At 42.1% G+C, this 12,700-nt stretch overlaps 1 protein-coding gene across 1 annotated transcript in view; it reads left to right on the top strand.

Annotated features, from left to right (window-relative positions):
* Positions 1–12,700, top strand: part of qrsl1 (glutaminyl-tRNA amidotransferase subunit QRSL1) — a 61,522-nt gene that overhangs the window by 10,220 nt on the left and 38,602 nt on the right. The window contains exons 2-3 of the mRNA XM_070885625.1: positions 543–702; positions 6,221–6,319. Of these exons, the coding sequence (XP_070741726.1) occupies positions 543–702; positions 6,221–6,319 (259 nt within the window). The remainder of the gene's footprint in view (positions 1–542; positions 703–6,220; positions 6,320–12,700) is intronic.

Genomic DNA, 12,700 nt, shown 5'->3' on the forward strand with positions numbered 1-12,700 from the left:
GGGCTGGTGAAGCACGAGTATAACAGATGCAGTGAGCTCAGTATCTGACCCAAAGGCAGGGAAATACAGCTGGACTAAAGAATTGTTCCCCTATTGTTTTTTAAATAAATATAAAACTAACCTGGGAATTGAGGGTGTGTTAACTTCATATATGTATGATATATTGGTCTTTACAATTTACTGCACAGTCAAAAACTTAGAATAAGAAGGCATGACCTCAAAAATCAGGAAACGTGAGCGATCGAGAAGTTCATTGTGGAGGGACTGCTTGTTTAAGGTCGACAACCTGTGATAAGTTCAGTTCTGTCAAAAAAGGAGCTGACCAATTTCTCTTGCAGGAGGATGTAGTAAGCTCAAGACTGGGATTTAATGGTGATAGATTACATGGAGTGCTGGGGAATTGGTCAAGTGCTCAGTGGGAATTGCCTGCAGCACCAGTCTAGTAGATTAAAAAGTATCGATGTGTTGGGTACTACAAAAAATGTGAGGTCATCTGTATTCTTTGCAGCCGAATGATTTATGCACCTTTGTTAAAATTATAGGTTTCCCTAGCTTTAAGAGAAGGTCGAATCAGTCCAACCGAGCTGTGCCAGAAATGTCTGTCTTTAATCCGGAACACAAAATTCCTCAATGCCTATATTACTGTTGTTGAGGAGCATGCCATGGTCCAGGCTGGAGAAGCAGAGAAAAGATTAAAAAGAGGTGACGTGCAACTTTATCGCTAAAATTTCTGAGCAACTTGATTGCAGGAATGTTTCTTTTAAATTAAACTACACTACATGTTAACCTTTCCAAGCGTACTCATCTATTTGTTGAAATTCCATAACCAGCCTTACTTCAAACCTGTTCATTTTTGGGTTGGTGTCATTTTACTTTTGCCTTCCATAATGGCAGCTGTTTGATTTACTTAAAATACCCACTCCAATGGTTACCTAAGAACATAAGAAATAGGAGCAGGAGTAGCCTGCTCCGCCATTTAATAATGTCATGGCTGATCTGATCATGTATTCATCTCCACTTCCCTGCCCGCTCCCCATAACCCTTTATTCTCTTAATGTTTAAAAACCTGTCCATCTCCGCCTTAAATATATTCAATGGCCCAGCCTCCACAGCTCTCTGGAGTAGAGAATTCCACACATTTACAACCCTCGAAGAGAAGAAATTCCTCCTCAACTCAGTTTTAAATGGCTGGCCCCTTATTCTGAGACTATGCCCGTAGTTCTAGTTTCCCCTATGAGTGTAAAACTGCATCCACCTTTTCGAGCCCCCTCATTATCTTATATGTTTTGATAAGATCACCTCTGAACTCCAATATGTATAGGCCCAACCTATTCAACCTATCTTCACAAGTCAACCCCCTCATCTCCGGAATCAACCTAGTGAACCTTCTCTGAACTGCCTCCAATGCAAGTATACCCTTCTTTAAATACAGAGACCAAAACTGCATGCAGTACTCTAGGTGTGGCCTCACCAATACTCTGTTGTAGCAGGACTTCTCTGCTTTTATACTCTATCCCCCTTGCAATAAAGGCCAACATTCCATTTGACTTCCTGATTACTTGCATACTAACTTTTTGTGTGTCATGCACAAGGATCCCCAGGTCCCTCTGTACTGCAGCACTTAAGCAATTTTTCTCCATTTAAAAAATAATTTGCTTTTCTATTTTTTTTGCCAAAGTGGATAACATCACATTTTCCCACATTATACTCTATCTGCCAACTTTTTGCCCACTCATTTAGCATGTCTATGTTCCTTTGCAGATTTTTTGTGTCCTCCTCACAATTTGCTTTCCCACCCATCTTTGTATCATCAGAAAACTTGGCTACATTACACTCAGTCCCTTCATCCAAGTCATTAATATAGATTGTAAATAGTTGAGGCTCCAGCGCCGATCCCTGCGGCACCCCACTAGTTCCTGTTTGCCAACCGGAAAATGACCCATTTATCCCGACTCTCTGTTTTCTGTTAGTTAGCCAATCCTCTATCTTTGCTAATATATTACCCCCAACCCGTTGAAATTTTATCTTATGCAGTCACCTTTTATGTGGCACCTTATCGAATGCCTTCTGGAAATGCAAATACACCACATCCACTGGTTCCCCTTTATCCACCCTGCTCGTTACATCCTCAAAGAATTCCAGCAAATTTGTCAAACATGATTTCTCTTTCATAAAACTCTGCTTGATTGAACTATGCTTTTCCAAATGTCCTGCTACTGCTTCCTTAATAATGGACACCAGTATTTTCCCAATGACAGATGTTAGGCTAACTGGCCTGTAGTTTCCTGTTTTCTGTCTGCCTCCTTTTTTAAACAGGGGCATTACATTTGCGGTTTTCCAATCTGCTGGGACCTCCCCAGAATCCAAGGAATTTTGGTAAATTACAACCAATGCATCTGCGATCTCTGCAACCACTTCTTTTAAGACCGTAGGATGCAAGCCTTCAGGTCCAGGGGACTTGTCTGCCTTTAGTCCCATTATTTTGCCGAGTACTACTTCTGTAGTGATTGTTTTAATTTCTTCCCCCACTATAGATCCTTGATTACCCACTATTGGGATGTTTTTAGTGTCCTCTAGTGTGAAGACCGATACAAAATATTTGTTCAAAATCTCTGCCATTTCCCTGTTCCCCATTATTAATTGCCCCGTCTCATCCTCTAAGGGACCTACATTTAGGTGTACATGGTGTATTTGGACTTCCAGAAAGCATTTGACAATGTGCCACATAAAAGGTTACTGCACAAGGTAAAAGTTCACAGGGTTGGGGGTAATATATTAGCATGGATAGAGAATTGCCTAAGAACAGAAAACAGAGAGTAGGGATAAATGGTTAATTCTCTGGTTTGCAACCAGTAACTAGTGGGGTGCCGCAGGGATCAGTGCTGGGACCCCAACTATTTACAATCTATATTAACGACTTGGAAGAAGTGACCGAGTGTAATGTAGCCAAGTTTGCTGACGATACAAAGATGGGAGGAAAAGCAATGTGTGAGGAGGACACACAAAATCTGCAAAAGGACATACAGGCTAAGTGAGTGGGCAAACATTTGGCAGATGGAGTATAATGTTGGGAAGTGTGAGGTCAGAAAAAAAAATCAAAGATCAAGTTATTATTTAAATGGAGAAAGATTGCAAAGTGCCGCAGTACAGCGGGACCTGGGGGTACTTGTGCATGAAACACAGAAGGATAGTATGCAGGTACAGCAAGTGATCAGGAAAGCCAATGGTATCTTGGCCTTTATTGCAATGGGGATGGAGTATAAAAGCAAGGAAGTCTTGCTACAGCTATATAAGGTATTGGTGAGGCCACACCTGGAATACTGCATACACTTTTGGTTTCCATATTTACGAAAGGATATACTTGCTTTGGAGGCAGTTCAGAGAAGGTTCACTAGGTTGATTCTGGGGATGAGGGGGTTGACTTATGAGGAAAGGTTGAGTAGGTTGGGCCTCTACTCATTGGAATTCAGAAAAATGAGAGGTGATCTTATCGAAACGTATCAGATTATGAGAGGGCTTGACAAGGTGGATGCAGAGAGGATTTTTCCACTGATAGGGGAGACTAGAACGAGAGGGCAAGATCTTAGAATAAGAGGCCGCCCATTTAAAACAGAGATGAGAAATTTCTTCTCTCAGAAGGTTGTAAATCTATGGAATTTGCTGCCTCAGAGAGCTGTGGAAGCTGGGACATTGAATAAATTTAAGGCAGAAATAAACAGTTTCTTAAACGATAAGGGATAAGGAGTTATGGGGAGTGGGCTGGGAAGTGGAGCTGAGTCCATGATCAGATCAGCCATGATATTGAATGGCGGAGCAGGCTTGAGGGGCTGTATGGCCTACTCCTGTTCCTATTTCTTATGTTCTTATGTTCTACATTTACTTTAGCCACTCTTTTCCTTTTTATGTACCTGTAGAAGCTCTTACTATCTTTTTATATTTTGTGCTAGTTTACTCTCAATCTATCTTCCCTTTCCTTATTTTTTTTTTTTAGTCATTCATTTTTGGCTTTTAAAATTTTCCCAATCTTCTGGCCTCTCACTTGTTTTGGCCACTTTGTATGCTGTTGTTTTCAGTTTGATACCCTCCTTTATTTCCTTAGTTAACCACGGATGGTTACCCTTCTTTTACAGTCCTTCCTTTTCATTGGAATATATTTTTGTTGAGAGTTATGAAATATCTCCTTAAATGTCCACCACTGCTCATCAACTGTCCCACACTTTAATCTATTTTCCCAGTCCACTTCAACCAACTCTGCCTTCATATCTTTGTAGTCGCCTTTTTTTTAAGCTTAGGACACTAGTTTGAGATCCAACTTTCTCACCCTCCAATTGAATTTGAAATTCAACCATGCTATGGTCACTCACTCCAAGAGGATCCTTTACTAGGAGATTGTTTATGGTTGGGCCCTTTTTTTCCCCAATCAGTTTATTCATTGGATACTAAGATTTTAACTTCCATTGAGACAATGCTACTTTTGCACTCATGGGACTAAAGTAACCACAAGTGAAGTGCAGAAAGGCTAGAAAGAAACATAGAAACATAGAAAATAGGTGCAGGAGTAGGCCATTCGGCCCTTCATTCAATATGATCATGGCTGATCATACATTCCAGTACCCCATTCCTGCTTTCTCTCTATACCCCTTGATCCCTTTCGCTGTGAGGGCCACATCTAACTCCCTTTTGAATATATCTAATGAACTGGCCCCAACAACTTTCTGTGGTAGAGAATTCCACATGCCCACAACTCTGAGTGAAGAAGTTTCTCCTCATCTCGGTCTGAAATGGCTTACCACTTATCCTTAGACTGTGACCCCTGGTTCTGGACTTCCCCAACATCGGGAACATTCTTCCTGCATCTAACCTGTTCAATCCCATCAGAATTTTATATGTTTCTATGAGATCCCCTTTCATTCTTCTAAATTCCATTGAATACAAGCCTAGTCAATCCAATCTTTCTTTATATGTCAGTCCTGTCATCCCGGGAATCAGTCTGGTGAACCTTCACTGCACTCCCTCAATAGCAAGAATGTCCGTCCTCAGATTAGGAGACCAAAACTGAACACAATATTCTAGGTATGGCCTTACCAAGGCCCTGTACAACTACAGTGAGACCTCCCTGCTCCTATACGCGAATCCTCTCGCTATGAAGGCCAACATGCCATTTGCTTTCATTACTGCCTGCTGCACCTGTATGTCAACCTTCAATGACTGATGCACCATGACACCCAGATCTCGTTGCACCTCCCCCTTTATCAATCTGTCACCATTCAGATAATAATCAGCCCTCCTGTTTTTATCACCTAAGTGGATAACCTCACATTTATCCACATTATACTGTATCTGCCATGTATTTGCCCACTCACCTAACCTGTCCAAATCACCCTGCAACCTCTTAGCATCCTCCTCACAGCTCACACTGCCACCCAGCTTAGTGTCATCTGCAAACTAACTTTCATTTATGTTGCACCTTTTATGACCATAGGACGTCCCAATTCATTACTTTTAAAGCACAGTCAATGTTTTGTCGGCAAATGCAGCAGTCCCAGGAACTGTAATGGGATAATGACCAGATAAATTGATTTTGGTGGTGTTGGTTGAGAGAGAAATGTTGGCCAGAACACCAAGAGAACTCCCAACTCCTCTTCAAAAAAAACTTTGGATCTTTTATGTGCACTGAACAGCAGAGGGGGCCTCGGTTTAATGTCTCATCAAAAAGACCACAACTCTGACAATGCAGTACTCCCACAGTACTGCACTTGAAGTATCAACCTCCTGGAGTGAGGCTTGAAAACATAGTCTTCCAATCTTCTAACGCAGAGGCAGGAGTGCTACCAATTGAGCTAAGATGACACTTTATACATTTGCATTTATGTGTTCAATTCAGATTATTTGTGGCAAATTGAGATAACACTAATTTGGGAATGTTAAAAGGATTAAATTGGTATGTCTTTTAATAATCCTCCTTTCCCAAATCTAAAAATACATTTGTTTTGATACCTACACATGATTATAACTAATCTGGATAAAGGCAACTTGCTTCCAGGCACCTGCCTCTGCTATTCTGTAAAGCACCACAAGGAGGTGCATGGTAGCTACCCTTACCCTGCTACAACTATTACGTTAAATTCAATTTGTTTTGTAATTTATTCTGATAAAATACAAACATGAGGCGATGAGCTATGTTTAACTATATTAACATTCTTTCTTCATATTCATTCAGGAAAACCTCTAGGTCCTTTAGATGGGGTTCCAGTTGCTGTTAAGGATAACTTCAGCACAGCTGGTATTGAGACCACATGTGCATCAAATATGTTAAAAGGTAAAGGTGATTAAAAAAAATAATTTTGAAGAAAACTAATTGAAATAAATGGCTAATGGAAAATATAGCACCAGTCAATGTATTTTAATATTCCTGTATTGTTTTCAATCTCTTGCAAGCCTTTTGTGTGGGTGAAAATATTCTATTCAAGACTTGTGCCTTGAGAGGTAGTAAATGCCTTATCACGTCAAGGTTTGATTTCTCAAATGTTTTTCCTGACTAATGTCTGCTTTCCACACATTGCATCTCATTCAGAATGCTGCAGCCTACATTTTCACCCATGCAAAGTCCCTCATTTCTTTCTTTAATGTTTCAGGATTTTTTGACCATTATTTTGCAGGATGGATTTAGGAATGAGTTATGTTTAAGTGTTGCATTTTAATGAAACACAGTGACTTCACACAGCTTTAAGAAGCCACTGAGAGGGAAGCTTGAGTTGTTAATTGGTCAGGCATCGAAAAGGTCTCCACAATGACATTAAGCAATTTATTATCTTGGCCCAAGAGTCCCAACAAATATTCACACCCACTTTGGTGAGGATGATTCTATTCATAGAGGCGTAGAATGTGGTGTCTACTGAGAGAACTCTTGGGGGGCAGAGGTAGTCGGTTCAGTTGACAGGCTTGCTGGCCAATCTGAAACTCCGCCCCTCTGCTTCCTGGTGCCAGAATTAACCAGAAGAAAGGGGGAAAAAAACATTGTCAGGAGTCAGGTTTTTAAACGAGGCCTGGGGCTGAAAACTAAAATGTATAGGTCAGTTTTTACAGTTAGAAATTGTCTAGAAAGAAAGGTAATGTGAAAAAAACAAGTAAATTCGCTCAGAAAAGGAACCGGTTGCATGGATTGTTATTTTTCCACAATTTTCTTTTGAGGTGGGAAGTGAGATTGAGTGAAGCAAGTGAAATTTGTATGTTCATTTGCTGTTTGTAAAATTAAGCAACTTAACGATTTGAACCTGGCCTCATGTCACTAAAGTGTTTCTCAATCCACCTTTACAGAAATGCATGTGAGGGCTCGATGTGAAAGATATAATATTCAGTTCAGATCACAAGGACATCCTATTAATACCCCAGGGTTAATCTCTCATATAATTAGTTATTGGCAAGTATGAGCTCCATCGTGAACATAAGACACTCTGGCCGCAGTATCCAAGAGGATATCTAACGGCATCATTCCCATCCTTGCCAAGCTCGACCAGTTCCTTGTGACCCAGCAAATTAACTTCAAGGTCCTTGTCCTCACCTCCAGATCTCTCTCTGGCTTTAGCCAACTCTCTCTCGGCAATCTCCAGCTGTGCATCACAGTATACTCCCTCGGCTCCTCCAACCAGTTTACTACTACTTCTACCTGCTCTCCACTCTCATTCTTTGATGCTCCTTCAAGCATTATGCCCATGCTCTGTGGAACTGCCCTAGACTGGCATCTTCCTCCTTGTTTTAGAAACCTCTGAAAACCTTCTAACTTGCTTCTCCTTTGCATTTTTCTATTGCTTTCTCTTAAAATGATTTGAAACATTGAAATTTGTTGCTGAAGGCAAACAGAAATGATGCCTGTTGTTACTTTTTTTGTGGTGGGATGAGAAGTACAAAACAGCTTTGAACTTCCAGTTGTTGGCCTGTATCTATTAACGAGATTGTTCACAAGTGTAATTTCTAGATGGCTCAGTTCTTTCCGATTCCATTTTTTCAGGGAGTGCAGTATCTTGGTGCTCTAATAAATGGTACTATCAAGTGGTGGGGCATGAGTTTGTGCCTGAGCTCTGTCACTGGGTGGTACTGAGCAGAAGTGATAGTGATAGGGGATTCAATTGTGAGGGGAATAGATAGGCGTTTCTGCGGCCGCAACCGAGACTCCAGGATGGTATGTTGCCTCCCTGGTGCAAGGGTCAAGGATGTCTCGGAGCGGGTGCAGGACATTCTGAAAAGGGAGGGAGAACAGACAGTTGTCGTGGTGCACATTGGTACCAACGACATAGGTAACAAAAGGGATGTGGTCCTACGAAACGAATTTAAGGAGCTAGGAGCTAAATTTAAAAAGTAGGACCACAAAAGTAATATCTCGGGATTGCTACCAGTGCCACGTGCTAGTCAGAGTAGGAATCGCAGGATAGCGCAGATGAATACGTGGCTTGAGCAGTGGTGCAGCACGGAGGGATTCAAATTCCTGGGGCATTGGAACCAGTTCTGGGGGAGGTGGGACCAGTACAAACCGGACGGTCTGCACCTAGGCAGGACCGGAACCAATGTCCTAGGGGGAGTGTTTGCTAGTGCTGTTGGGGAGGAATTAAACTAATATGGCAGGGGGATGGGAGACAAAAAGGAGGCAAAAGCAAAAGACAGAAAGGAGATGAGGAAAAGTGGAGGGCAGAGAAACCCAAGGCAAAGAACAAAAAGGGCCAATGTACAGCAAAATTCTAAAAGGACAAAGGGTGTTAAAAAAACAAGCCTGAAGGCTTTGTGTCTTAATGCAAGGAGTATCTGCAATAAGGTGGATGAATTAACTGTGCAAATAGATGTTAACAAATATGATGTGATTGGGATTACGGAGACGTGGCTCCAGGATGATCAGGGCTGGGAACTCAACATCCAGGGGTATTCAACATTCAGGAAGGATAGAATAAAAGGAAAAGGTGGTGGAGTAGCATTGCTGGTTAAAGAGGAGATTAATGCAATAGTTAGGAAAGACATTAGCTTGGATGATGTGGAATCTATATGGGTAGAGCTGCAGAACACCAAAGGGCAAAAAAAGTTAGTGGGAGTTGTGTACAGACCTCCAAACAGTAGTAGTGATGTTGGGGAGGGCATCAAACAGGAAATTAGGGGTGCATACAATAAAGGTGCAGCAGTTATAATGGGTGACTTTAATATGCACATAGATTGGGCTAGCCAAACTGGAAGCAATACGGTGGAGGAGGATTTCCTGGAGTGCATAAGGGATGGTTTTCGAGACCAATATGTCGAGGAACCAACTAGGGGGGAGGCCATCTTAGACTGGGTGTTGTGTAATGAGAGAGGATTAATTAGCAATCTCATTGTGCGAGGCCCCTTGGAGAAGAGTGACCATAATATGGTGGAATTCTGCATTAGGATGGAGAATGAAACAGTTAATTCAGAGACCATGGTCCAGAACTTAAAGAAGGCTAACTTTGAAGGTATGAGGCGTGAATTGGCTAGGATAGATTGGCGAATGATACTTAAGGGGTTGACTGTGCATGGGCAATGGCAGACATTTAGAGACCGCATGGATGAATTACAACAATTGTACATTCCTGTCTGGCGTAAAAATAAAAAAGGGAAGGTGGCTCAACCGTGGCTATCAAGGGAAATCAGGGATAGTATTAAAGCCAAGGAAATGGCATACAAATTGGCCAGAAATAGCAGCGAACCCGGGGACTGGGAGAAATTTAGAACTCAGCAGAGGAGGACAAAGGATTTGATTAGGGCAGGGAAAATGGAGTACGAGAAGAAGCTTGCAGGGAACATTAAGGCGGATTGCAAAAGTTCCTATAGGTATGTAAAGAGAAAAAGGTTAGTAAAGACAAATGTAGGTCCCCTGCAGTCAGAATCAGGGGAAGTCATAACGGGGAACAAAGAAATGGCAGACCAATTGAACAAGTACTTTGGTTCGGTATTCACTAAGGAGAACACAAACAACCTTCCGGATATAAAAGGGGTCAGAGGGTCTAGTAAGGAGGAGGAACTGAGGGAAATCTTTATTAGTCGGGAAATGGTGTTGGGGAAATTGATGGGATTGAAGGCCGATAAATCCCCAGGGCCTGATGGACTGCATCTCAGAGTACTTAAGGAGGGTGGCCTTGGAAATAGCGGATGCATTGACAGTCATTTTCCAACATTCCATTGACTCTGGATCAGTTCCTATGGAGTGGAGGGTAGCCAATGTAACCCCACTTTTTAAAAAAGGAGGGAGAGAGAAAACAGGGAATTATAGACCAGTCAGCCTGACCTCAGTAGTGGGTAAAATGATGGAATCAATTATTAAGGATGTCATAGCAGCGCATTTGGAAAATGGTGACATGATAGGTCCAAGTCAGCATGGATTTGTGAAAGGGAAATCATGCTTGACAAATCTTCTGGAATTTTTTGAGGATGTTTCCAGTAAAGTGAACAAAGGAGAACCAGTTGATGTGGTACATTTGGACTTTCAGAAGGCTTTTGACAAGGTCCCACACAAGAGATTAATGTGCAAAGTTAAAGCACATGGGATTGGGGGTAGTGTGCTGACGTGGATTGAGAACTGGTTGTCAGACAGGAAGCAAAGAGTAGGAGTAAATGGGTACTTTTCAGAATGGCAGGCAGTGACTAGTGGGGTACCGCAAGGTTCTGTGCTGGGGCCCCAGCTGTTTACATTGTACATTAATGATTTAGACAAGGGGATTAAATGTAGTATCTCCAAATTTGCGGATGACACTAAGTTGGGTGGCAGTGTGAGCTGCGAGGAGGATGCTATGAGGCTGCAGAGTGATTTGGATAGGTTAGGTGAGTGGGCAAATGCATGGCAGATGAAGTATGTGGATAAATGTGAGGTTATCCACTTTGGTGGTAAAAACAGAGAGACAGACTATTATCTGAATGGTGACAGATTAGGAAAAGGGGAGGTGCAATGAGACCTGGGTGTCATGGTACATCAGTCATTGAAGGTTGGCATGCAGGTACAGCAGGCGGTTAAGAAAGCAAATGGCATGTTGGCCTTCATAGCGAGGGGATTTGAGTACAGGGGCAGGGAGGTGTTGCTACAGTTGTACAGGGCCTTGGTGAGGCCACACCTGGAGTATTGTGTACAGTTTTGGTCTCCTAACTTGAGGAAGGACATTCTTGCTATTGAGGGAGTGCAGCGAAGATTCACCAGACTGATTCCCGGGATGGTGGGACTGACCTATCAAGAAAGACTGGATCAACTGGGCTTGTATTCACTGAAGTTCAGAAGAATGAGAGGGGACCTCATAGAAACGTTTAAAATTCTGACGGGTTTAGACAGGTTAGATGCAGGAAGAATGTTCCCAATGTTGGGGAAGTCCAGAACCAGGGGTCACAGTCGAAGGATAAGGGGTAAGCCATTTAGGACCGAGATGAGGAGAAACTTCTTCACCCAGAGAGTGGTGAACCTGTGGAATTCTCTATCACAGAAAGTAGTTGAGGCCAATTCACTAAATATATTCAAAAGGGAGTTAGATGAAGTCCTTACTACTCGGGGATCAAGGGGTATGGCGAGAAAGCAGGAAGGGGGTACTGAAGTTTAATGTTCAGCCATGAACTCATTGAATGGCGGTGCAGGCTAGAAGGGCTGAATGGCCTACTCCTGCACCTATTTTCTATGTTTCTATGTAAGTCAGATGTATCTCATGTGGGGAAGAGTCATTCGCAGGCCTGCTTCTGTGCATGTCCTGGTGGCTAATTCAAGAATGACATCAACAGAAGCCCAGGCTTCTCGTGTGGCAATTGGTATGTGAGCTCAATAGACCTGAGGGAGGGTTGAAAATATTTATGGAAAAATAAAGGGGTTTGAAGCCTGCCCCCCAAAATAACTATCTCCTTTCCATTCACCGCTGCTCACTCCTTCACATGCTGTGATGCAATTCCATAGCTGGTAGCAGACCTCCGGTACATTGTATAAAATGCCGTAGTTCAGCTATGAGTTTGAACAGTGAGTGTTTGCAGACTATCAAGCATAAGGGAGAGGGCAGCACCACAGCTGAGATTTGTCCTGTCTTTGTCCACACCCACCCACATAGTACTTCCATTAGGAATAGGATTGTGATCACATGTCGTAACTCTGGCCATTCCTCCCCTCATGCTCCCCCCAAGCTAGAGATGCAAAGGTCAATTACAATATCCCGCCGTCGCCCCAGCTGAGATCAGTTAACTCAGTACAGATCTGACGGTCAAACCTGAGACCTTCCCGTGGTTTATGGCTCACCATACTGTGCAATTTATCCTTTTTTAACATCAGTGAAGAGTTTTTTTTCAGTCAAACTATTAACCTTTTCTGTAGTGTACCATATTCAGTTAAATTGATGCAGAAAGCTAACGATTTGGGGGCATATCAGAATGCATTATACGATGTATCCAGCATACTAAAATAAACGGAATCCAGAAATGATTTTCATTTCTCAATCATTGACGTCATAAGTGAAATGGTTAGGACAGAATATAAGCCACAAGGTATACCTTATGATGTACTAAAAAAATATAAAAACTACTGCACAGTTCCATAAATTACACCCTCATATTTGCAGGTAGTCTAATGAAAATCCAATTTAAGCATGACATTTTGTAGTAGAATAGACTATGAAAAGTTGAAACCCTATACTATCCCTCAAGACAAACTCTTTAAGCTTGCCTGTCAAATAGAACTGATTTTACA

Source organism: Pristiophorus japonicus, chromosome 7, assembly GCF_044704955.1.
Source record: "Pristiophorus japonicus isolate sPriJap1 chromosome 7, sPriJap1.hap1, whole genome shotgun sequence".
Lineage (NCBI taxonomy): Eukaryota > Metazoa > Chordata > Chondrichthyes > Pristiophoridae > Pristiophorus > Pristiophorus japonicus.